Source organism: Astatotilapia calliptera, chromosome 22 (genome assembly GCF_964374335.1).
Source record: "Astatotilapia calliptera chromosome 22, fAstCal68.1, whole genome shotgun sequence".
NCBI classification, from domain to species: Eukaryota; Metazoa; Chordata; class Actinopteri; order Cichliformes; family Cichlidae; genus Astatotilapia; species Astatotilapia calliptera.
Genome location: NC_137442.1, coordinates 25476329 through 25502923, shown reverse-complemented (window position 1 = coordinate 25502923; position 26595 = coordinate 25476329). Strand labels below are relative to the sequence as shown.

Sequence of the window (26595 nt, the reverse complement as noted above, 5' to 3'; positions counted from 1 at the left end):
CTGTCCATGCAAAGGAGGCCAGCTGACTGTGGGTTTTTCCTTCAGCGGGGCTGTCCAATCAGATCGTTGTATTACAGCCACCGCCCTCCGCGTGTTGTAGCTGGCTAAGTTTCAAAACATCGGCAGGAGTGTCCGTGTGCATGTTGTGTTCGTGGCAGCGAGCCAACGGGGGTTGCCACAAGAGGGCGGAGCAGCGGCCGGTGGGGGTGGGGGCGAGGTGTTGAGAATGAGGAGAGAGAGAGAGAGAGAGAGCAATGGTGGGAACAAAGAGGGGAGGGAGAAACTTTGTGAACAAGATATGCAGAGCGTTTTCTCAAAAGATAAGAGTAGGTGTCTGTGATTTGCATCGAAGGACCTTTGTCTGCCAGATGGCTTTCCAAGGATTGCTGGGAATGTTAGGATCAGTTATTCCTCAGATTATCCAGCCCGAACATACCAAAGTGGCTTAGTGCTGATGCTGGCTGGTTAGGCTTTCATAAGTGGAGTAACTCTGCTGATCTTCCTCTAGTTTTCTAATTTAACTCCAGCACATGCTGAAGTTAGTTTGCTCACTGAAGGATGACTGATGCATAAAATCTGCCTGGTGTAACAGCCTGTTTGAAGAAAAAGGACCTCTGCTGTAGCTGAGACAGCTTTTTTTTTTGCACTTCACATTGTGGCCTCTAAGTCATGTCTTAGTAAAGGAAGGTTTCGTGTGTGTACGTGCACATGCTTAACCTTATGTCCTGACGTCTGCTCCTGCCTGAAGTGTTGCAATGGGGTGTGCTGCAATTCTGGACTGGTAATCAAGTGTTTGGAAGTTTAAAACCGACACACTTTCTAAAAATGATAACAACAGTATTTATTTAGCTTTTTTTGCCTCTTTGTGATTGTGTGAAATATATTTATTGCTGAACTTTGTTTTACATAAAAACATCTTTCAAGTGAAGTCCAGTATAACTATCTTTAAAAGCAGTGTTTGAAGTTTTGTTGTTGTCTTCAAAAAAGAGATGAGCAGTCTGAGTATAGTAATTACATAAAGTGAGTTACTTAATCACTTGGTTACTTGAAGCTTTATTTTTTCCACTGGTGAATAAAACTGCCTTTCACAAATTCACACTGACATGTGACATCAGCTTCTAGGAATTTTCCTTTTCGCTCTGACCTTTTCTGTCTTTGTGTTGACAGGCAGTTAAAGAAAAGAGCACAGAGACCTGAGGCGATGACACAGATTAACAGAAGGTCTCTATTTAAATGATTCAAGCAAGTCCTGTTGTACTCATGCGTCACTTTTTGAACTTTGGAAACCATTTCCATTTAAAAGATGTTTTAAATGAATTCAACTTTAAACAGATTCATTCTGGGTTAAAATGTTCATGAGTTTTCTCACAGAGCTCTTACACACTGTTGGTGGAAAAATAAAATACAGGAGGAAACGCGTTTGGATCACAGCTGTTTTTTAAAATTATGAAATTAAAGTGTAAACTTGCTAAATCTTGCTGGCTTCAGCTTACTTCAATTTACTTCAGTTGAGTTTAAAATGATAGTATTTGTACAAATTAGAGGAGGCTGCACATGCGGACATGCAGTTGCTAGCAGGGCTGTGAGTCGGCCTTCTAGATGCTGGAGCTGCTTACTGTCAACAACACTGGAGACAACAATCTTCTGCTTGTGCTGCTGTTGATCATTGAGTCGGCTTTGGAGGAGACGAGGTTCTGATATACAAAGTGTCTACATAGACAGTCACCCTTTGTAGACAAATACCTACAAATTTCAGCTGTCAAACATAAGTGCTTTGTAGGGGCTGACAGAAATATGGTTGCCAGGTCTGAAAATTGCTTGGTTTTTTGTGCAATTTAATAAATTCTTACAATTTTTTCCTTTTCAAATCTCAATCTAGTTTAAAGGTCGTGTTAACAAGAGTCTCTTAACTGGTAACAAGCTGAATTAAGCCGTAAGTTTACAGATATCCAAGTGTCTCTGCCCGGCAATCTTGGCAGCAGGAAAAACTCAGGTTTTTTTTTTTTTTTTCTTGTGTTGGTTTGTGGATAAAGCGTGTTGCGGGCTGGTCAAATGATGTGATGGTAAACTGCTTTATTGACACTACTATGCTTTGTAAAAGTAATCCAGCAGGTTAACGTCTATTCATTGTCTGGTACCAGTGGGCAGCTGTAGAAATTCACTGCTGCAATGCGTGCGCGATTAGTTTTTTGTTTTGTTTTTTGAGCAAACTTGTTTTCAGTTTCCCAAGCAGCCCTGTTTCTGTGGCACCACTGTGTGACATTACATGGCCCTCGTCCCTTCCCCCCACTCGGCTGTGCACGCAGGGAGCGCATGCATGCTGCATGCAGTGATTTTTTTTTTTTTTTTTTTTTTTTTTTTTTAAATTGGCTATTGAAGTTTGTGCCCCCCCCCCCTTCCCAGTGCATTGCATGGTGGGAAAGGGGAAACGGGATTGATCCTGCTGCTGTGTGAATACAAATACGGGGAACTTGCAGCCATTGTGCATCGCTGTTATTTCCCTCAGGAGTTAACCTTTTTGCTTTGTGACGGTGCTGCGGCGTGAAACTATTGGCATTTATTTAAAAAGACAAAAATGCAACACAACGTCAGATTCGGGTGAAAATGCACACCCTAACTCATCAGTGTATTAATCAATTCATGATTTTGAGGTTACAAAGATCAACACTAAATTTTTTTTATGTATTTATTTTTGTCATTGAATCAGTTTCTGTTTACTCCTCTTCCTCTCCAACTTCTCCTCTTTGTTTTTAGTTTTATAATTTTAAGATTTAGGATGCCTACATTTCATACAGTAGTAATAATAATAATAATAATAATAATAATAATAATAATGGATTGCATTTATATAGCGCTTTGAGGGTCTCGAAAAGCGCTTTACAATGCCACTATTCATTCACTCTCACATTCACACACTGGTGGAGGCAAGCTACAGGTGTAGCCACAGCTGCCCTGGGGCAGACTGACAGAGGCGAGGCTGCCATATTGCGCCATCGGCCCCTCTGGCCAACACCAGTAGGCGGCAGGTGAAGTGTCTTGCCCAAGGACACAACGACCGAGACTGTCCGAGCTCGAACCGGCAACCTTCCGGTTACAAGACGAACTGCCAACTCTTTGAGCCACGATTGCCTCTGTTGCTGTTAGCAATACTAACAGCTAAAATTGAAGTTCACAACACTGAACAATGATTTTGGGGCAAATTTCAGGGGTCAGACCTCCTGTTTGAACAACATTAAAGTGGTAAACATAGGTTATCATAAATGTTAAAAAGTTAAAGTTGTTTAATGATTAAATGGCTAATATTAACGCGTATTGATGTTAGTCCTTTTGCTATTATGAATTACCCAATAATAGTATTTATGATGTGTTAGCTAAGGTGTTTACCATTTTCATGAAATCGTCATTTCATTTAACATTCTCATTACAGCACAAGGCTTTTGTGAACTGTGGAGCCGAATGCAGAAGAACCAAGAAGGTATAGGAGCAAAATAACATTCAAGCAATAAAAGTGTGCAAAGATCCAGCAGTCTGGACGTGATTGGTACTTGACCCTCTGTGTCACCATGCCTTTTGGATGTAGACGAGCAGAATGTCCCTCTGCCTGAAGCCTTTGCTCGTGCCACGCATTAGTGTGTAATAAATAATGTTGGTGAGTCTGCTCTGCCTCGAGGCCTCCCCTCCAGGCTGTTCTCTGTGGAATTTACAACTTTGATGGCATTACCCACATTTCACATCTTTTCATGTTGTTCTCATTTCTTCATGGCAAGCACATGGTGCTGCCTGATGTGACATCTACAATATTTTGGACATGTCAGAATTGTCTCTAGGGCTGCCACAAACGATTATTTTGATAGTCGACTAGTCATTGATTATTTTTGCGATTAGTCGACTAATCAGATCGTGCATCCATTGGACGTAAAACGTACAGCTTATTGCGCCAGCAGCATCTGCTCTTATATAACTATCATTAGCTTACAGCTTTAAGTGTTTAAGGTATGTGCTAACTAAAAATAAAGACAAGATGGTAGTTTATTAAATTTTAATGACATTTGCAGATTGTTTCGGTGGAATTTAATAAACTCAGCCGTGTGCTCCTTGCTATCTAAAATATAACAGGACACCGGAGTATATTCTCGAGCATCTCACACTTCTGATAATCAGTTGCCTGCTTGACGTTTATTCAGCTGTGTAAAAACTATAACTTTAATCTCAGACAAACCGCTTTACTCAGGAACAAATAAAATACTGAAAAAAGCCAAACAATAACATTTTTAAGTTATCTAAGTAACTTTTATCATGTTTAACCTGAGTAGCGAAAGACGGAGGTGGGTTTGAAAATTATTTGCCGGGAGTCCGGTGTTCTCACCGGCTCTAGTGAGCCGGAAAATGAAGGGCGCATTTGTCGGAGTCTTCAAATTTGGACAGTCTTCGTCGTGTCGCTGTAACGTAATCGGCCTACAAAAGTGGGCACAGGAGGATGCGGTTCCTGAATTTGGACACAGCTACGATACCGGACACTGCTTCTTCTTTTTCGGGGTTTAACGGCAGCTGGCATCCTTGTACATGCAGTGCTGCCATCTTCTGTTTCAGTCCGTTATTACACGCTTAATTCCTACTACTTATTCCTGCATGTTTTGGGATCTTACAAAGCTTCAAACGACGCGTCAACTATTAACAATTTTCAACACCAGTGCACATGTTAAGTTTGAAAAGTGAATGTTACAGTTGGGTCTTTCAAAGTCTGCAGACTGTTAAAGCTTTGCTATCTCTTTGATAGCTTTGTTTTTTGTTTTCCATCCTAGTGATGGCCTCTCTCTTAGCCTGGCTCTACCAGAGGTTTCTTCCCGTTAAAAGCATGTTTTTTCCTTCCCACTGTTGCCAAGTGTTTGCTGATAGGGGGGTGTCTGCTATTTGGAGGTTGCTGTATTATTGTAGAACCTTTATCTTACAGTTATAAAGCGCCTCGAGGCAAATGTTATTTTGATTTGGCAATTGAAGTTCTAGTCAGACGCTTTCAAATACAAGTCCAACACCTGTAGTCATCTCAGAATATTTATGTAATTTGTAATGGGGTGACCAGGGAACAGGCTTCACCTGACCATGACACTGCTCATCAATAAATTGGCCAGTTACTTTTGAGCCTCTGAAATTGGGGCACTGTTTACTTAAAAATGACCATAAGTCCTAAACAGGTAATGCAAAGTTGTGGTGGTACATAAACACAATTACAGAGTGTCTCACTGTCCAAAAGCCTGTGGGCTGCATCTGTAAATATTTTTTTTTTTTAACTAAACTCCTTTTTAAAAAGAAAGTAAATAGTCTTTTACAAAAACTGGTTTCCTCCATAACAGCTCCAGGGGACGAATTTTGAACCTTTATTAATATAGGGTATTAGAGAGAAGACATGAAAAATGTGAGACAGCAGGGGGAAGACAAGCAGTAAAAGGACTCGGGCAGATTCAATTTTTGACATTTTTTTTTTCCCCCTTTAAATTTTAAAATCAGTGACTGTGTAATACCCCCGTCCTTTGCAAATAACTTGACACATCACTGTTTCATTAAATGTTAGCATTTAACCTCTGGGCAACAACAGGATGGCAGTGTCTCTCTTTCATGTACAATCTGTGGTCCTAACTTAAAGCCACAACTCTCAGGCATGATTCTCCTATTTCTAATAAAAACACAGTCCTTATACAGTTTAAAACTTGCAAATCCACTTCAACCGATCTCCTAGAAAGAACCTGCCTCAGACTGAAAGAGGTACTGAAGACAGAGGCAGGCTGAGAGAGAGCACTGCCTTAAAGAGACTGTATTCTGTGCAAGTCAATAATATCGATCCTTGCTCCTAGAGGCCTGGTGTTGTTATGTAATCTCCAACACTGTGTGTATGAGAGAGTATGATTCACCTCAAGGACCGTTGATGACATGTGTGGAGCAGATAGGATTAAAAATGTGTGAAGGGCCTTGCAGCGAAGATCTGCTACCGTGAAAGAAGACTCCTGTTGTTTTTCTCTTGGCCATGTTACAGCATGCACAAATGGCAGCCTGAAATAACACAGCTTTGAGGTATTGGTTTCTGAATGACCCATATTAAACTTTAGTGATGATAGAGGTGTTCAGTGGAATTGATTCCCTCTATTTGTCACCCTAAATGATTATAAGAAGAGTCTTCATCTAAAATTATTTTCCCACCCGCCTTAAACATGGATTTCATTAAATAACTGGTCATGCAGTAGTCACTTGGAGGAGTTGCGTTTGATCCCTGTACTGCTGATTTGCAGCTATTCGTCAATCGCTCAACCCCACCCCACCCCACATCACCTTCCTCATCCTCCTCACCCCCTCCTCTCCAAACCAGCTGCATTCCTCGCTGTTGTGTGTCCTGTGCTCCTGGAATTTGTGAGAAGTCATCGGGGGAGGGATGGGACAGGAAAGCCGGGAAGAGGAAGGCACTGAGTGACAAAGTGGTGCCGAGATCGAAGTGAAGCACTGACGTTAACAGAAGGAGAGATTGTAAGAAAAGCACAAGAAGAAAAGGATACAACAGCCAGAGGCAGAAAGAGGAGGAAGTCTGATAAAGGGGGAGGTGTGCGTCCTATTAGATTATCCTGCTCCCCAGGGGAACAGCCAATATTGATGAATTGATTGCAGGCCCCTCCCCATCCACTCAGGTCTCCTGCTATTGGGTGCCACTGATCTGGTGTCTCTTTGGGATATGACGCCCTGTGCATATTTAATTAGCCCTCCATTACAAGCGATCGGTATTCAAGCAGGAGGGTTTAAAGCAAAGCTCAGCGTTTAGCAGCAAAGGTTAAATGACATCTTCCATTTCTGTCCTGAGGGACATTTTTGTCCACGATGATCAGTGCAGCTTTTACCTCATCTCCTGTATGTGGTGCATCCTGATAAACATGGGAGCATATTAGCAATATTTGTGTTAAAATCTCAACAAGCCCAAGACTTCTTTCCAGATTGAGTATTGATTGAGTTTTGGTGGCCTCTTGGCCGCCATGTTTAAGAAGAGAAGTGCGCTCAGGGGTTTTGAGCTCTGTTTGAGCCTCCCTGCTAGGACATGCATATGGATAACTTCTTTATCATTCAAAGCCTTTTCTCTTAAATTAGGTGTGTGTGTGTGTGTGTGACTAACTCTTATTGTGGTGCTTAATTTATTCATGCTGCTTGTCTCATTTTACCGTCGACCTTTTGTTGACTCACAGCAGCAAAACACAACGCCGACGCTGCATCCAGATTATAGTTGAGATGAGGAGTCGGGCACCGTTTCAGAAATAACATCCATCAGTAACAGGCGTGAAAACGCATATCACCTGAACTAGGGCTGGGCGATATGACCCAAAATTCATATCTCGATATTTTTTAGCTGGATGGCGATATAAGATATATATCTCGATTTTTTTTTTTTTAAGCCATAAAGTAAGAACAAAAAGAGAGTTCTTAGTCAAAGCTGTGTCCCAGATGTCACACAGGCACTTTTATTAACATACAGCACAGATGTACATGAAAAATTACTCAAAATTAAATTATGAGAATTCATTAAATAATAATGCTCCATAAATAAAAGAAAACAAGGTTGTTTTTGTGCTAAACAAAGAGCTCACAATTGTGCAGTCAAAATGTAAACTAAAAGACGCTGAGCGTAATAACAAAGACAGACAGATTTCACAGCTGCTCTGTTCCCAAGTTTTACTGCGTGACTGACAGCCTGGAGTTTGAAATCCGCTTCATAACCACGTCTCTTACAGGTGCCATTTATGGTCCTTATACACACACAATACGGTAATATTACGTTGATGCACAGTACGTATCACTCCGCGAAGCTCCTCGGTAGCCGTAATGCGCCGACAATCTATCAAGCGGTGCAGCTCCGTAGCTTACCAAAGTCGTACTCAAACATTTTTGACAGATTGCTGTATAAAATCGGTTCGCGGCCATCAAGCACAACCAGAATTCATACATAAGGCGCGCTATCAACTTTTGAGAGAATGAAAGGATTTTAGGGTTAGCGCTGTTAGCTCGTTAGCATGTTTAGCTCGTTAGCAGGTTGACGCCGTCCAGCCCCATGCATGGGGCGATGCGCAGTAACTCGTTAACGGAGATTTGCCGTGTCCGTCTTGTCGCTGCCTGCACGTGAAGCGATGGGGGAGGAGGGGGAGTTGTCTTCAGTGAAGGCGAGGCGGAGTAACGTTGCGTAGAGACAAAAGTGGACGAAAGAGAGGCAAACTTGCGGCTCCACAACTATAATTATAACGTAACATAGACTATATCGATATAAAGGATATTGTCACATCTTATATCTCGTATAAAAATATATCGATATGTTTTAAAAACTCGATATATCGCCCAGCTCTAACCTGAACATTTGCTGCTCGTGCTAGTAGCGATTTAAAATGCAAAAAAACAAAATACAGCATAGATGGAAGTCATCCAGTCAAACCAGACTCGTTTATCTTACGCTGGACCTCAGTGCATCGCCCTCATTGTATCCACTCTCTAAAACGAGCTGCTTTAGGTCCCGCCCTCCCTTTAAGCCAGCTTTCTTCTGTTTGGTTGCTCCACATAAACCGACGGTTCGAGAAGCAGATGGGTGGGGCTTTCTTTGCCAGACACAACCATATTAGCAGTATCCGAAAGAGAAGACTTGATTTTATTATTTGGAGATGAGGTTCATGTGTCAGCATGTGTGTAGCATTAAGCCCTATGTTAAACTGTTCTTATATAGCACTTTTCTACTCTACCCAAGTACTCAAAGCGCTTTGTACAATATGCCTCACTCACCCATTCATATAAGCACTTTTTTTTTTCCTTTTTTATGTAAGTGCTATATAGCTATCTAACATTCACACACATTCAAACTCTGATGCATGCCTCTGAGACTGGAGTTGCTGTGGTCAGCACCCAGACTTTGGCCCCTTTGAGCTTGATGTTGATGTCTGAACGCACAGCTGAAACGATGCGTGTGCTACCTGTTTTCTCAGGTGTTTCTGTTCTTCTGTGAAACCTGCACGGTGCCTATCTGCAGAGAGTGCAGCATGGGCCGTCACATGGGCCACACTTTCGTTTACCTGCAAGACGCCGTTCAGGACTGCCGGGCCATCACCATCCAGCTGCTGGCAGATGCACAGCAGGGACGACAGGCGGTGCAGGTAGGACCGCAACCTCACTGATGATAAATTCTGTTGTTTGTATGTTGGTGCTGGTGAGGTGACTCAACACACTGTGTTGGAGAAGAATCAGAAGAACGTGATTTGAGTGCTAACTCAACAAACCCAAACAATTCAAGGACTTACAGGTAAGGTTGTCCTACTTCTGACAAAAACAAGGTTCTTGCCAAGATTAAAATATCCAAATGAACCTTTATCACTGCCTAATGAGGCTGAGTGGAAACTAGAGAGCAGCTGTGCGTGCCCCCCCCTCCCCCTTCAGGACAGAGTGACCACCTATGGGAGACAATCAGCTTCAATATGTTTGAGAGTGACCAGTCCCTGGTGCTGGGAAGCCTTAGGGGTTAGAGGTCTCCAGCTGGCCCTAAAAGAAGGGGGGGGTGGGGCTGTATGGAATGAGTTCTTTTGAGTGGGGGTGAGGGTGGGGGGGATAAGGCTGAAGGTCAAAGGGGAGGAGGAGTGGAAAGGAGTATGGGGGAGGGTAGATGAGGTATTTAAAGGATTTCAGAGAAAGGAAAACTCCCCTCTTCTTTCACAGAAGTGCAGCACTTTGCCCCCCTGTATTCACTCGCTCCCCCTCCACCTCTTTCTCCCACTCCCACACAAACACACAACACCTCTCTTCATTTACATAATTATAGATTGGGTGGCAGCTTCCTAAGCCCCCCCACCCCCAACCGAAATTCCTGCTTATACAGTGACACATGAATAAGTTGGAGGAAAAAATGTGAGTTTTATTAACACTTTAGTCTGCCTGGTCATGTTTTGGGTTTTTGTGTTCTTTGTTTTTTTTGTTTTGTTTTGTTTTTTTGTCACATTAAAAATTCCAAACAATGAGCAGAAGGATTTTCTGTGAGTAATAGTGGAATCTTCAGTTATTCACATGTCAGTCTAAATTTTGATTAAGGTAGGGGGAAGAATGGATAAATTGCAATGAGCAGTTTAAAAAAAAAAGAAAAAAAAAGAAAGTTTATAAATTCCTTTTTGAATGCCTTGTGGTCAAACACTCAGCCAATCGTAAAGTCGGGTAATGGATTAGTTGTTAGTTTGAAATGGTAACTGGCTCACAGGGATACGTCAGACACACGAGTGTTATCTAAGTTGCCTCAAAGGCGGGGTGGTGGTTGTGACTTTGGTAAACACTCACCCAAAACATGAAACACTAGCTCATTGCGCTGAGGTCACACGACTTGCTGGCACGTACTATCTATTCAGTAGAGCATGTGCCTCGCCTATCCATTTCCCAGCTTAACCTCTGTGTGACCGCGCCTTGCTTTGTACCTTAATGGATGGGTAGTTGTAGGGATGCACTGATTGTGAAATTCTCAGCCGATACCAGTGTTTAAAATAGCAAGTTAACAAATGTGGCTTTTTCGTGTGTTCGTTTTGTTGTTTGTTTTAACCCTTGGCCTTTGTCACACTCTCTGTATCTTTGTGCTGCTTGGCTGATTTATTGGTGCGTGAGCAGCGCTTATGTCAACAAATTCAGAAATGTCACCACATAGATTGCCAAACTCCTGGCCAGAAATAAAAGTCATGTCCCACAGCACACACTGGGATCATCATTATCATCAACAACAACAAACACCACACACTTGGTTTCATGAGAAGCACTGGGGTACGAGTAGCTGAGTCATAAGATACACCACCTGTCGTCTGGCAGCACCTTGGGCTTTGTGTGTGTGTTTGTGTGTCTGTCCACTTTTGTCCAGGTCACCGCGGGAGTAAATACTGACGCCAGATAATGTGCAAACAGAAACGTAGGCATAGGCAACACACACGCACACACTCTGCTGTCCCCTGAGGTAGGAAATTTCCGCCCACTCTATACCCATTATCTTCGTTGACCCCTAACCCTGGACTTGTGACCTCCTGGTTGGCCGGAGCTCTATGCCTCAGAAGGTTTGATTGGTTAGTTTGACTCTCTTTGTGCTGCAAGCTGTGCTCCTCTGGGAATGTGAAGAGAAATGCGGAAGATGATGGCGACACAGAGACTGCGAGGGAGAGAGAGAGAGAGATGGAGGGGTGGAAGCAGGAGATGCAAAAAAAAAAATCACAGGGAGGGAAACAGAGATGGTTAAGAGAGGAGAGGGTGAAAGAAATCGTTAAATAGATTTCCTATCAGTATCAAAAAATCAATCTTGTAGAAATGTACAGATGGTGAGAAAAAGGTGGTAGCATTTTAATTTCAACGTGGCTCCTTATTAACTTTGACAACAGTCGGCCCCTCTGATTCCTTCAGAATTCCCGTCCTGCTGTTTCTTCTCTGGGGGCCTGATTTAGTTGTCCCTTTAGCTGGCTGTTTCAAATAGCCAGGCCAAAGAGAAAAGAGCCCTGCTGCCAGGCTTTATTGCTGCAGGGATGCATTGGGGGTGTTATGTGTCTTAAGACCGGGGCTGCAGAGCGCGAGCGGTGGTTTAGCTGACCTTTGATCCTTGCGGCCGATATCACAAAGGAAGACTTAAACCCTCCTCCCCTTCGTCCCTGTGAGGTCCTGATCACCCTCTGACCCCCCAGAAACTGCCAGAGGAAAGGCCAGATAAAACTGAGAGGCGGGGGGAGGCAAAGGGAAACTCAGTGTTGTAAAAGCTAAGACCTTTTGTTTGGTGCTATTGCTTTTCAGTGCTTGTATTGATCCAGGTTATAAACGTGCTCTTTCTGTTGAGCCCGACTGTAAAATGAGACTGCTTTTAAGTTCACAGAGATTCACATTGTAAATACTTTAGTCTAATCTAACCAGTCTAACCATGCAATGGCATCTTCCAATACTTTTCAGTATCCATTCTGTGGACTTTAAATCCTCAGTGTCTCAACAAATGGAGAAATCCACGTCAAACATGATCTTCATGTGATTTTTTTTTTTTTTTTTTTTCTTCCCCAAAGTCTGTCCCTTCTAGTAGGAAGTTGCATCATTTTTGGGCAGTGTGAAGTGACTTCCTATTCCTGGCTCATGTTTCCTCTTCCCTTCTAAAAGTACCACCAAATGTGACAAAAGAATAGATCACAAAATCTCTGCAGGTGCTCGTGCACTGATTTGGATGTCACATACAGTGTCCTTTTATGTTTCCTGATCCTCTGCGTCCTGTTTCTGGGTCCCATATGGCTAATAAAACAGGCCAGTCTTTATACGTTCCCGCCCTTTGTCACACTACAGAGTGACAGCTACATTTGCACATTATAGTCCTCTCTTTGTGCCTTTCCATTGCTAGTGGTATTTTTTTATTTTTTTTATTTTATTTTTTAATTTTTAATTTTTAAATAGCAGCCTGGGTTTTCTTTTCTGTTCTGATTGTCTCCAAAGTTGACAGCATTTCTATGTCACATCTTACAATTTTGTGTTGTGTGTCTCTAGCTAAGCATGGACAAGGTCCAGGCCATGTCCGAGCAGGTGGAGATCAAGGCTAAAGTGGTGCAAACAGAAGTGAAGGCTCTTGTCCTGAGACACAAGAAAGCGCTGGAGGAGAGGGAGTGTGAGCTTCTATGGAAGGTGAGCTGCTACTTTGTGTATTTATCAGCCTTTAGTGAAACATTTTTACACCTGACTTTGAACTCATTTTATTCAAAAGGGACATATTAGTGTCAATGTGCCAGAGTTAGCCAAACGGCTACCTTTTTATCTGTAGTCCTTTAAAGTCCTTTAAAAACACACACCATCAAAGATAACAAATCAGTCCAAAATGAATGCTCACGGATCTGATTCCTCTTTAGCCATTGAGTTTTAAATGGATTGGCGGTAGTGCATTGTCTTATTATAGCTGAAATATTAGTCCAAATGTCACTACGTTTGACTGATAACACTTCTTTACTAAATATTGGATGTCTAAAAGGTATACTACTGGTCACTGTTCATGGTCAGCATGGTGGTGTGGTGGGTTAGCACTAGTGGGGCAACGGATCACGGTTGATCCGTAATCCAAACCGATCCCACTCCACGGTTTGGCACGTGATCCGAAGATTTAAAAACGAGGGGAGAAAAAAAAAAGTGTGTGTATGGTGCGTGTGGTGGGTCTGTCAAGCGATAGTTATGGCCAGCGATAGTTATGGCCAGCGCTAGCGGTCCAAGTGGAGGAGCAGAGGAGTTTACAGTATTTAAGCAGCCCTTTGCTGCCCAGTCCGACCGGACTAAAGCTATTACAAAAGCTGCTAGGGTGTTTAGCTGCAGACGGGAGGCCGTATTCTGTTGTGCAAAACAAGGGGTTTAAACTATGATGAACGTGCTTGAGCCACGCTATGATATCCCGTTCGCGTCCACTTTAGTGGCAAGATCGTTCCAAGCATGTATGAGCAGGAAAAGATTTAAGTTGTGGCTGAACTGTCCCAGGCATCTTCTGTTGCCCTAACTACTACAAATGGGTGGACCTCCAGGGCAACGTAAAGCTACGTGACCGTGACAGCTCATTATATCACAGCAGAGTGTGATATAATGAGCGATATGTATTATTCTAGGGTCTACCTTACAATATAAAGCGCCTTGAGGCGACTGTTGTTGTGATTTGGCACTTTATAAATAAAATTGAATTGAGTGGTAGATACAAAGACTGTACTGAACTATATTGTACCATATTGGGGGTTTTTTTAATTGCGTGGAATGAGTCTAGAGTTAAATGTTTTTAACAGGCAAAAAATACCTCAAGAAGTAAATGTTAAATTTTTGTCTTTTTTTGCTGATCCGAAAATTGATCCCATCCGTGACTTAAAACCGTGATCCGATCCGAACCGTGAGATTTTTGATCTGTTGCACCACTAGTTAGCACTGTCCTCACATTAAGAACATCCTGGGTTTTAATCTACTGACCGGCTTGGGTCTTTCTGTGTGGAGTGTATGTTTTTTGTTTTTTTTTTTCCTGTGAAAGTGGGACTTAAACAAAGCAAACTAGACTCAGATGTTGCCTCCAGTGTCGCAGAGTTACACCTTCCTATAGGAAAAGCAACTACAGGTCATGTTGTAGCAACAACACCACAGCAACAAGGATAAAGGACATTACACACAGAAGAAAAACACCCCACACTTCAGGATTTTTTTGGATTCAAACTTGTTGTAACGTATAAACAAAACGTATAAAAAAAATTTCCTCAAAAATGCACTGAAGTCAGCATCAAGTGACGATGAGCTGGTCCTGACGTTTCTAAACAGAAACAGAGATTCTGGATTAATCCATTTTCAAGTTGAAGCTGTATCATGACCGCTTACATATTTCAGGTTGTTACCATTTCTATATCATTATATATCCAGCATCTGTGCATGTCTTGAGCTGTGAGTGCATTTGTTGGGAAATGCAGTAATGTGATTGGCTGGACCTGTTTATTTGCATGTGAAAAATGGAGCTTGGTTCAAAAATAGTCCAGAAATATTTTAACGCAGGACATATTCACAATCACTTTAGACATCCAGTCTTTAAAGGACTTCAGGATGGAGGTTTTTTTTTTTTTTTTTTGGTTTTTTTTTTTTTTAAATCTGGTTTGCTCCATCCATTTCTTTCTCCTTTCCTTTTACCTTTCAGTAAAATAACTGTTATTTAAGTGGTTCATATCCAATGTAATCATCTCAGCTTTAGCGTTCACGCACACCAGTGCAGGAGTGAAAATGCAAATGATAGCACCCATTGGGGCGGAGTCTCCGTGGGGATTAAACACGGGGCTGTAAATCATAGTTAAGGGGAATACGCAGTGCTTGAAAGCATACATGTCGAGATTGGTTAATTAACCAAAATCAGCTGTTACGCTGACAGTTTGGCCTAAAGCCTACAGAAGACGCAGGGCCACCCAGGTTTACAGGAAGATCCATCACCCTGGGATAACTCTGCTTCCAATTCTCCAACATGCGTATCATTATTTGAATCACATGAAAATAGTCCGTATGTCGCGAGTTTAGGAAATATGACTAAGTCTGATATTTTGACCTGATGGAGCGTGACACAGTGCTCCTCCAAACTCTTCTGTTGTTTTAGTCATTCTTGTGGTTTTTCATTTTTCTCTTTTTGAATCCTCACCACAGTAATAGCAGCCTTTCATCCTCACAACACTTTGGAAGTCCTTAGCATAATATTGATGTGCTATGAGTTTTGCAAGCTAGTTTTGTTCCATTATGTGTCTGTTAATTTAAACAAAATGGTATTTGGGTTATTTGTAACTATTTTTCAGTAAAAACACAATTTAAAGAGGTTTTTATAATGGCTAATTGGAGTAAAACACGATGAGCATCAACCTAAATGCAGTGTAACAATGTAACCAGTGTTATCTATGAGGACTGTTTCCGGACTTTGCTCTCATACTATGGGGAACTTGCTGGGTGCACTGAGCAGCTCCTCATGTTTGACTTACTGCATTTTAAACCAATGCAAACGGGCTCCTGTGCTGTCTTCCAATATACCAGTTGCACATCTCTCCAAATGCTCCGACAACCAACTTGAGCATAAGGATGATTCGCCAACAGACCGGTCGTACCACACGTAAAACAGGACAGGGATGCTGTCTTCTGCTGGCCACTGTGAGGGTTACTGGTGGGTGCGGCCCAGTGGTGCTAGAATAAAGGAAACAGTCTCCAGTCAGGTGCTCTTCAGTCACCCAGCACTGTATATCTGAAAGTGGACAGTTTCATGATTCTGAGTTGAGGGTAAACATGCTGCATACGTGACTGAGTCGGTGTGCGCTTGAATAACTAGGACAGGAGCTGGTCCTGCTTTGCTCTGTCTCGTTGAAATGCACACCACCTCAGCCATTCCTCTCTTCACCACATTCAGCCGAGGGACTAAAACTAGTTGTCTGTTCATCAGAAAGCCCAACTTGAGTCTTTGTCCTCGGCGACTCTTAAGTGTAACTCTAGTCTCACAGATGCAAATTACAGTTTCACCTATGCCACGGGTTAACAAAGAATCCCTCTCTTCTGGAGTCTTTGTTTCTTTTGGGTCCCTCCCTGCTATCAGAAGTCCTTCTAACCACAGAGGCAGTCGGGCTATTGTGTTTTACTTCTTTTTTTTTTTTTCTTTTTTGTTGGGTTGCAGTAAGTAAGAGCCCAGTCGGTGCTTCTCAGGTTATACCCTCCTCTTTAATGCTTTATACTCTCTGACTCTAATGGAACCTAATATGACTTCTAACAGGAGCAGTGTTACAGTTAAACGAGAGTCAAAGTACTTAAAAAGAGGTGGAAAAAACCACACCATTTTTTTTTTAACTAATAAATCATTTTGGTTCTTCCCCTCTCAGCTTTTCATCTCCAGTCCTGGTGTCTTTGATACAGTGTTACGCACTTTATTGTGTTCTGTTGTTCAACAAAGGAAAAAGGTCTCTGGACATTGGTTAGGAAATCTTGACTAGAGTCGTCTTTTTGCATAGATGATGATGTTTTGTGAATGTTGTATTTAAAATATAACAGAAATATATAAGCAACTATTTAGAACATTTAAACAAATCTTTATCAGTGTTTTTCACTTGCAAAGGTCTTCTAAAAAGGTATTAAGAATATGTGCTACATCATGATTTTATTACTTGGATAAAGAAAATGTTTTTCAGTTCATAAAAGAGGAGACGGTTTTCTCTTTGCTTGACAGTTCAGAATAATCATCTTGTATGTTATGCTGGGGCCCAGTTCATGCTCTTGAAACGAGCTGTTTAGCTGCTCTGACTTAAGGCCAACTTTCTTTGGATTGACTGGCCTTCACAAATGGAAAATTTAAAAGGCAGATGACTGTTCTTTGGTCACAGCTGATGATGCGTACCTGAGACGGTTATATATCCTATCTGACATACAGGGCTAACAGTAGAAAAAACTGTCTGAAACGGCACATTTAGAGCATTTGATGACTGAGCTTTTTGGTTCAGGGTAAAACGTACACTGACCTGATATTTTCACTGCGTATGTATATGATAGAAAATAAGAAGGTGCGTAATCTGTTTCCTTCTAGTCGTAGTTTTAGCAGTTTGATAAAATTATTGAAAGTAACTAATAACAGTAACATTACTAGCCTTCATTAAACTTAGTGGTTTAGTATTTATAGACATTATTGGTGTGTGACCTGATCCACATGGCAGAAACTATTCACCGGCCACTTCATTAGGCACATCATTAGGCTCGCTAACTGCTTGTTAAAACACACATCTAATCAATCAATCACATGGCAGTTATGCAGTGCTATTTAGTAGACATGGTCAGGATGATCTGCTGCAGATCAAATGGCATAGGAATGGGGAAGGAAGGTGATTTAAGTGACTTAACGTGGCATGGTTGATGGTCTTTGGAGTATTTCAGAAGCTGCTGATGTTCTGGGAATTTCCCACGGAAACATCTCTGGAGTTCACAGGGAACGGTCTGAAAAAGAGGAAAATATCGAGTGAGCGGCAGGACTTTGGGTGAAAATGAAAATTTCTCTTAATGATCTTTTTCATTTTCAGCCTTTAAGTTCTTTTGAACAAGAGGGGGTGACACCATGAAACAAAATAAGTCTGCTAACTGTGTGTGTTGATGGGCGCATTTATTTTTGCAAGACTCTACTTTGCTATTGTGAGTCAAAGTGCATTTCTAATGAGTTGAATCTTGTCGAACAGGATGCTCTTGAATGTGGGTAAACATTCGCTGTAGCTGTCTTCCTAATCACCCGTACCAACTCCTTGCAGGTGGAGAAGATCCGCCAGGTGAAGGCCAAGTCTCTGTACCTGCAGGTGGAGAAACTCCACCAGAGTCTCACCAAGCTGGACAGCACCATTGCTGCTGTAAGCCAGGTGTTGGATGAGGGCCACCACCTGGATGTGTTGCTGGCGAGGGAGCGAATGCTCACTCAGATCCATGAACTCAAGGCCCTCAGAGGCTTGCTGCAGCCACAAGAGGACGACCGCTTCATGTTCACTCCTCCAGACCAGGTCAGCATTAGAACGATCGCAAGCCAGTCTTAGCTTACCTCATTTCACTGTTCAGTATTTTCACATTTACAAATAAATGTTATAACACAGAAGCTCAATTAACTGCATCAATGGTCCCTGCAGGCTCTCTACATTGCCATCCAGTCCATGGGCCTGATTAGCAGTGGGGCTTTTGCCCCCGTGACCAAAGCCCACGGTGAGGGTCTGAAAAGTGCCCTTCGCAGTAAGCCTACCTCCTTCACTGTGGTTGGATACGATCACGATGGCGAGCCACGTCTTTCAGGTGGGGACGCGCTGTCTGCAATAGTCATGTCGGTTACAGATGGTAACGTGTCCACAGCTGATGTAACGGATCACCAGAACGGCTCGTACACCGTCGGCTACCTGCCAAAATGTGAGGGGGAGCATCTCCTGTCCGTGCTGGTGTGCAACCAGCACATCCAGGGCAGCCCCTTCAAGGTGATTGTGAAGTCTGGGCGGAGCTATGGGTCACTCGGCACCCAAGTGTCATCCTTTGGCTGTGAGGGCGAGGGAGACGGTCAACTTTGTCGACCCTGGGGCATCTGTGTGGACAAGGAGGGATACGTGGTGGTGGCTGATCGCAGCAACAACCGTATTCAGGTAGGTTTGTTATTGTGATGTCATCACTAACGGAAAGACTTAGAAATAGCACTTTATTGAATTAAAGAGTGAGCATGAATTTTAGATATAAAATACAAGGAACAGCTTGGTTTGAGGTGTTTGAGTGATGCTTAGCATGAAAGCATTAGCTGTGTTTACATTAGCGTGAGTGCATGAATGAGTCTTGCAGTATGGAGCGCTGTGAAACTTTTAAAGAGTAATAAAGCGGTGTTTTCTCTCCAGATATTCAAGCCTTGCGGTGCCTTCCACCATAAGTTTGGCTCTCTGGGTTCTCGACCTGGTCAGTTTGATCGTCCGGCTGGGGTTGCATGTGACTCTCAGAGGCGAATTGTTGTGGCTGATAAGGACAATCACCGTGTGCAGGTATGAAAGCCCCGTTAGAGATGATCAACACAGCTGGAATTGCCTTTGACTTTCCATTATTCACAGAAAAATTAGGTGGGAGGGTAAAGCCCTTTAAAAAGTCAGCTTTTGATAAAACATAGCTCCTCACGCTTACTTTCTGTCTACTCCTCATGTAAACATAAGAGGCTCTAAAATGTTTGCTCTCTCTGACAGGTGTTTACTTTCGAAGGCCAGTTCCTGCTGAAGTTTGGGGAAAAGGGTACCAAGAATGGGCAGTTTAATTATCCCTGGGATGTGGCTGTCAACTCTGAGGGTAAGATCCTGGTCTCAGACACCCGAAACCATCGTGTGCAGCTCTTTGCCCCTGACGGTTCTTTCCTCAACAAGTACGGGTTTGAAGGGGCCCTGTGGAAACACTTCGACTCTCCCAGAGGTGTAGCCTTTAACCACGAAGACCACCTGGTGGTGACCGACTTCAACAACCACCGCCTCTTGGTTATTCGACCAGATTGCCAGTCTGCTCGCTTCCTGGGCTCCGAGGGCACCGGGAACGGACAGTTTCTGCGTCCCCAGGGCGTCGCCGTGGACCAAGAGAACCGCATCATCGTGGCCGACTCCCGCAACCACCGAATCCAAATATTCGAGCCCAACGGAAACTTCTTATGCAAATTCGGATCGCAGGGGAGCAGCTTCGGACAGATGGATCGCCCCTCCGGTGTGGCCGTGTCGCCTGATGGAGCCATTGTGGTCGTTGACTTTGGAAATAATCGCATCCTCAAGTTCTAAAAGGAAAAAAACGACCTTTTTTTGTATTCTCTCCCTACCTTTGCCTTTTTTTTTTTTTTTGTTTTTTTTTTGCAGTTTTTCCGATGAAGGAAACGGTGGAGAGAGAATGGATCGGCAGAAAGGAGGAGAGCTCAAAGATGATTGGGAGCATGCTGAAAAGAAGGGAAATTGAAACTATAGATTATTTTTGTCATTTTCATTTCTATTCTTTAAAAAAAATCTGATACCTGTGATATATACATCAAAGGGGGACCTCTAAAAATTGATAATCAATAGAAAAAGAGCCATATTTCCCTTCCTCTGCCTCAGCTGTTCCGAATTCTCTGTCGGCTCTCCTTAAGGAAACATCTCAGGGAATTTCTCACTTGTTCAAATCTTGTACTCTCTGCTCCGTACCTACCTCATTTACCTTATGAATGTACACAGTCTCCAAGCAGAGGTTTTTGTCCGTGAAGTTTTACAAAGAAGAAAAGTCTACCTCTATACTTTGTTATTTAAGAGAGACAAAAAAACAATAGACTCTACATTTAATATTTGCACAGGATTAATAGAATTCTTTCTGTGCATTTGGAAATTTGAGTAAACCTCCTGAATGTTGTTGCTGAGACAATACTCAGACCGCTGTAGAGGTTGCATGATTCGCCCTAATTAGAAGGCTTGGCTGAGAGGAAACTCGTAGAATAGCGTCTTTTGATGTTTGTAGTTTTGCTTTTTTTTTGTTTTGTTTTTGTTTCTTTTCTTTTTTTTGCTCTCGCATTTAACGTTGTCTTTGTGTGGCTCTGTGGTGGTGTTAGTGTCATGATAGCCTAAGAAGTCTGTGTGAAGCAATGCCAAACTTGATAGACTTAAAATGAGCTCAGGTCATTAATTAACTGTAACCTCAGGCTCTCCCTCTAGCTTTACTGGCTAAGGCTTTTATGATGAATTTACTGATGTGTAGAAATATAAAGTTCAGGAGGTCAGATTTTACATAGCCCCTCTAATGATATGAATTCTTTGAATAATACCCCATAAACCCCGGCCTCACCTCTAACCCACTGACTGGATTAGTAATTACTACCCAGTCAGTTAAAGAGAGAGTAATATGCAAGGAAAGCAGCATCCTTTGTGTGGTCTCCCAATAGGAGGACTAGATAAAGGATTTTAGAATTGAATCTTCCAAGATCTGTACCTAATAGATTTGTCTGAACGTTTAATTAAGAAAATAAATTAAAATGGTTATTTAAGTAATCGAATGACACCCTTATGATGAGGCGTGCTGTGTGACGAAAGCCTCGGAAATGGACACCTCATTTGGCCATTCAGATGACATTAATGACATCAGATTAAAGGCCTAACATTACAATCCTCTGCATTCACATTGTGGTTCAAAGCCACTTTCTTTGGCTCCAGGGGCCAAGTATTCAGTCCTGTCCAATGAGAGAGGACGACCTCCAAAGCCCGGCCCTACTTATTGATGCTTGGAGTTGAGACGCCTCCAGACTGAACGCTAGTAGATCAATTCCTCTAAAGATGGAGGTCTACAGAATAACTACTAGAGTCAACCAAAGTTAGAAATCCTGCACAATGGCCAACGGAAGATTTGGCGATTTTAAAGCAAATCAGAATCTCAATTGTAACACATTTCTCAAATAATCATTGTTGTTGAGAAGTCTAAAAGTTGATAACACTCATTGAAATGAGTTGTGGGTTTTGAAGAAGAACACGTGCTTGGGTGCACAAGTACTTCCACTTCCCACTAAGACACAGGCACTGCCTGTGTGAGTGCATTTTTAAATTAGATCCTTGTCATAGAGTACAGGAGATACTTGCACCAAAGAGAAATTCTCCCTCCCCCCTCACATTTATCACCCCCAGCTCATCGAGCAGTGCCACAGTTTTACCATAGGCTCAAAGTAGCGTCTTTGGTCATCCTCGCACATATCCAGATTCCCATAAAGTGATGGAGACTCATTTGTGGTGAAAGCACTATGGGAATCCCCTTGTCCTTCAATCTACCTCTCACCACAAACACCAGACTATTGCAGTTTTGTTAACCACTTCCTTAGCCTTGCAAAGTTCTTGAACTATTAAATATTGGCTGACTGGCTCTCACCTCTGAGGTGAGGTCTGTCTGCACGTGATCAGGATTTCCATCCTCTCATCTCACATTTCCTTTACCTCAGAACTGTTTCATATACCTCAACTCTTAAAAAATACCTCAAGTTTGTCACTCGTTGCTACTGTGCATGTAAACCTTCAAATACCTCTACTTTTGTTATTCATTCTGAATAGATCATGTTTACTCTTTTATTTATGCATACCTCCTAGGATATTTATACCTCATTCACATACCGCACAATACAGTACATGCCCCATAGTTCTAGGACCAAAGATCCACGGTACTGTTCAAAGTTTGAATGAAATGCGCTTTATGGTCATCGCTCCATGCTCGTAAACCTGAACAGCCCTTGGTTTGTTGCATCTACTGTAAATGTCGGGGTATGTTTATGCTTTTTCTCACCAAGAAACCAAATGATTCAGACGAAAGCATTGTGCCAAAATGATTTGTGATAGTTCTGTGCCAAGCAGAGTTAAAATTTTTTGGACCATGCCTTTGTAGGCGACTAATGTCACTGGACTATTATCAAAGATACAAATGTTAAATCAGAGCACCTGAGGATAAATCCTCTTCCTCTGACTGGATGCACTTGAGAGGGCTGGGCCCCGTTTACCTTTACCTCATGATGATAATGGACATGTCCATTCCACTTGTAAGTTGTTCTAGTGAGCCGGGGGTGAGGGCAAGAGGAAATGTCCTCTTTTAAAGCGTTACCATCACATGTCCGCCTTTTTTGACTGCACATGAATTACCTCTTATTTCAGCACAATATTGCCGCGTGGATTTTCAGGATGCTTGGTGCTGGCTCTTCCAGAGAAGTAGCCTCTGGGAGTATCCTTTCAGACTGGTGGTTTAAAGCAGTGATTCCCAACTGAGCAAAACCTGTTCCCCAATAAAGATCGAGTGAAGATGAAGAAATGTGAGGTGTAAAGTTAACAAAAAATAAATCCGGAAAAAGCTGCAAAATGATTAACTAGTATCAAAGTGAGAAAATGGTTGGAAAGCTTGATGGTAGGCCAATGGCATGCAATGTAGTTACAACTTTAATCTGTTGTTTCTACACAAATTTAAATGAATACTTATAATTTAAATGTTATATGATGTCCCTGAAAATCACATTTAAACTGTTCACTACCCTTGTACTAATTTTTGTATGAAATAGATTTTTTTTTTTTTCCCCACTTTTTAAAAGGTGGTGGTGGTGGTGGTGATGGGGGGGGGGGGTAAAATATCTGAGGATATTCTGAGGAATCAATGGTGGAGACAGTCTTGCATTTCAGATTTTCAACATCATTTGTATCATTTCAAGATGGGATTTCATTTAATTTGGGTTACAATATCACAGTTGTCACCTCCTTTTTAAATCTTTGTTTTCTTGGTTTCCATGGTGACACGTACCCACTTTCTCTGGATAAAATCGTAGACTGTATACAAAAGACAGACTTGGCTAACATGATGGCATCCACTGTTATGTGAATCTCGCAAAAACCACATTTTTGATGAGGGGCAGGTCAGATTGTGAATCTTACTATTTGGCTAACGAGTAGTTAATCATAAATCATTAGCCAATGAGCGTACCACGGATAGGCCTCCATTTAAAAACATGGTATGTACAAGATTTATAAAATGGACTTTAGTATGACTTGAGACAGGTGGCTGAGCACAAACTTAGGAGGAAAGACAAGACAGCCATTTCCTCACATATTTCTGAAGGACCAGAAGCCTTTTTTAGAACTATAGCTATCGCCATCTAGTGGCCTTTGGATAGAATGCAGGTTTAAGGCACTGACGTATCTGCTTCGTTTTTCCATTCAAAAGCTACGTCCATGTTTCATTATACTCTGTGGTGAAAATTCTGCTTCTGACAAATGACTCACAAATTTGCGCTCGGTCACAATTCATGTCTATGAATAAAAATGTAAAAAACACAATCGATCAAGAAGACAAAAATTAGCCGCTATGTTTTTTGGGATTTTTCTTTGACAGTTTCTGGTTTGGTGCGAGACCAGGCTGTAGTACATGATGGATGAACTGTTAAATTGTTTGCCAAAACCATAGCCAAACAGTTGAATGGCAGTATGGATAAACAAATAAAACTGAATGGGTAAACAAAGGATGTAAAGGACACCTTAAACTGCTAGCTAAAATTATTTTTCCAATTTTTATAAAACATCTGTTATTTGACTAAAAGTACAGGTAGCAGATAAATTGTTAGCTAATAGCTTGGATTGAATAGTTAAAATAGCCAGATGGAATGTCAAAAAAATTAAAATGTAGTAGTAGTAATAGTAGTAGTAATAGCTACAGGTAGCGAATGAATGGCGGGAACATCGTGAAATAGGTTGGAATCACTGGTTTAAACAAATGCATGACAGGATTGTGGATGTAGCTATTAGCACATTTAACCACTGCTGCTTTGACTACAACACCCAGTTTCAACCAGTAAAGTAGAACATTTTTTTTCCTCTTCTTCTCAGTATTACTCTTTGACATGTTTGTTCATGTTGCATCGGGTTTTATTTTTTAATTAAGATTACAGAATTCTATCTTTAAGATCCTTAGGTCTTCACTCTTAAAGAGGAAAAAAATGTATTTTAAACCTTTTTTTTTTTTTAATTTTGTTGCATGCTTTAAAAAGTCTATGTATTATACTGATGTCTCTTTAGATAGATGATAAAATGAGATGGAGTGGGTAGCTGATTATTGGGGTGGTGTTTCCAAAATGGATACCCAAAAATGCGTGTGTGTTTGAGCGCGCGAGTGTGTGTTAGGATTGCGTTGGATGGAATTAACCGTTGACTTTTGTGATTGTATTTCCTGTTCTCTAGAGGCTCTGCAAAGCACCCACTGTTTGGGTAGCCATACTTTGAATCCACAGAAACAACCGGCAGAGTTTTGACTAGCGTGACCCTCGACCGTTAGTAATGAATTTTCCTCAACTCCCTCTAAAATGCTTTATATGAGCGGGCATATAGGAATGCTGTCCTTTCATGCTGAAGTGATGTAAAAACCTTCCCTGCTCAAATTTAAGATGAGAAATCCTTTTAGTAGGTGTGAGGAACAGCACAAACTAAAAAAAATCGCCTCCCCTTCTTGAATTCGAACCCGACAGCGTGCAGGGATGGCCGCTGAGCACATGATCAGTCGACTGTGGCCCTGCTCTGCGTTGCTTTTTGTTTTGTTTTTTTGTTTCTTTGTGCTACCATTTTATTTCTGGCCTCCCACAATTTAACAGGAGAGAACAAAGCAAAGCCAGGTGTGCGAGGTCATAGACCTGCTTTTAAATGATTGTATACGCTTAAGAAAAGAACGAGGGGGAAAAAAGGGGTTGGGATGTGTTTAGAAAGGAAAAAGACAAAACTCAGGTAGTTCTCAGCAGCGCTGTGCTGCAGGTGTCTCATTGAATCGTGTAGTGATAATGTAGTGACTTTTTTCTCCCCACCCCCCACTGTTATGATCTCTGTACTAGTCTGATTCTTTTTGTGTGTCCACTTGCATATATAAAACAAATAATTTCTCAATTTGAAAATAATGCTTTCAATTTGTACCCTGATTTTATTTTTCTTTCCCCTCTGGTTCAAGTTTTGGTTTGTTTATTTTTATCTTTAACAAAAAGTACAACTATTCACACCACTTGATGCTCATTGGCCCTTTTAGAATGTATTTTGTGAAGAAAAGGCTTAAATGGCATCTTGCTGCTCACTCGCCGGCGCCATCTGCTGGTGGCAGATACACGACACGGCAGAGACCACAGAAAATCTGTGTTACCACCGGCCGAGGTGGGAGCCGTCTCGTCCTGTCAGCTGTATCCTGTTCTTCCAGCAGCTGGTTGTTGCGTGTCAAGTGGGCGCCATGTGCGTGTGTCTGCGTGTTTGCGCTGCATCTGTGTCGTCTGTGCAGAAATCCACTGAATGTATCCTCCTCGCAGTCCAAGAGCTGGGGTGAGCCAGCGTGGCCAGCTGAGTTTAGATGGGTGCTGCTGGTGCTTTCTCATCCACGCTGCAGTGTGTGTTGTTATCAGTTCAATCTCAGTGTGTGTGTTTTTACACATGTGTGCACACACATGCACGTTGTAATGGATGGAAGTGCAAATGTCAGGTCTTCAGTCTAAATAAGGCATCGGAGACTATAAGATAACGGCCACGTGCTGCTCTCTCTGCACTCTGTGGACTTTAAACATTTCCTATGCAGTTTTTTTTGGGGGGTTTTCTTTGTTTACACTTAAATAAAGTTGTGTTTCTTTGACTTAAATCTCCTGTGAGTGGTTTTTTTTGTTTTTTTGCTCTTAGGCCACGCTAAAACACTTGAGGATTGCTTCACACAGCCCTGTTTCATCACATGTGGGCCGGCCCAGTGAAATTCTTTTAAAATAATTTTTTTTCCTTTTGAGATTTTTGGTTTTTGTTTAGTGAGCCACCCATTTTCAAAGCTTGACACTACACATTCAATAATCAGTGAAACCTTGACACAACCACTGTTAGTACTGCAACCGAGACCTCACTCTGATAACACTACAGCTAACAACTGCTTCCTAATGAAAAAACACAATATTCATGCCCAGTTCTGTGCAGTTCTCAAACGGTGTGGCTCAGACGTCCACTGAGCCTTTTGTCGACCAATCCTGGCTTACTTCCCCAGACAGTATATTGGTATTTACAGTGTATGCAGTCCAGTGGAAAAACTAAGCAC

At 42.0% G+C, this 26595-nt stretch overlaps 1 protein-coding gene across 1 annotated transcript in view; it reads left to right on the top strand.

Annotated features, from left to right (window-relative positions):
• trim71 (tripartite motif containing 71, E3 ubiquitin protein ligase) overlaps positions 1-26157 on the top strand; it is a 40027-nt gene extending 13870 nt beyond the window's left edge. The window contains exons 2-7 of the mRNA XM_026156227.2: positions 8994-9161; positions 12532-12666; positions 17790-18032; positions 18156-18653; positions 18897-19037; positions 19233-26157. Coding sequence (XP_026012012.1) covers positions 8994-9161; positions 12532-12666; positions 17790-18032; positions 18156-18653; positions 18897-19037; positions 19233-19805 — 1758 coding nt within the window. The 3' untranslated portion in view covers positions 19806-26157. The remainder of the gene's footprint in view (positions 1-8993; positions 9162-12531; positions 12667-17789; positions 18033-18155; positions 18654-18896; positions 19038-19232) is intronic.
• Positions 26158-26595: the final 438 nt, after the last annotated feature.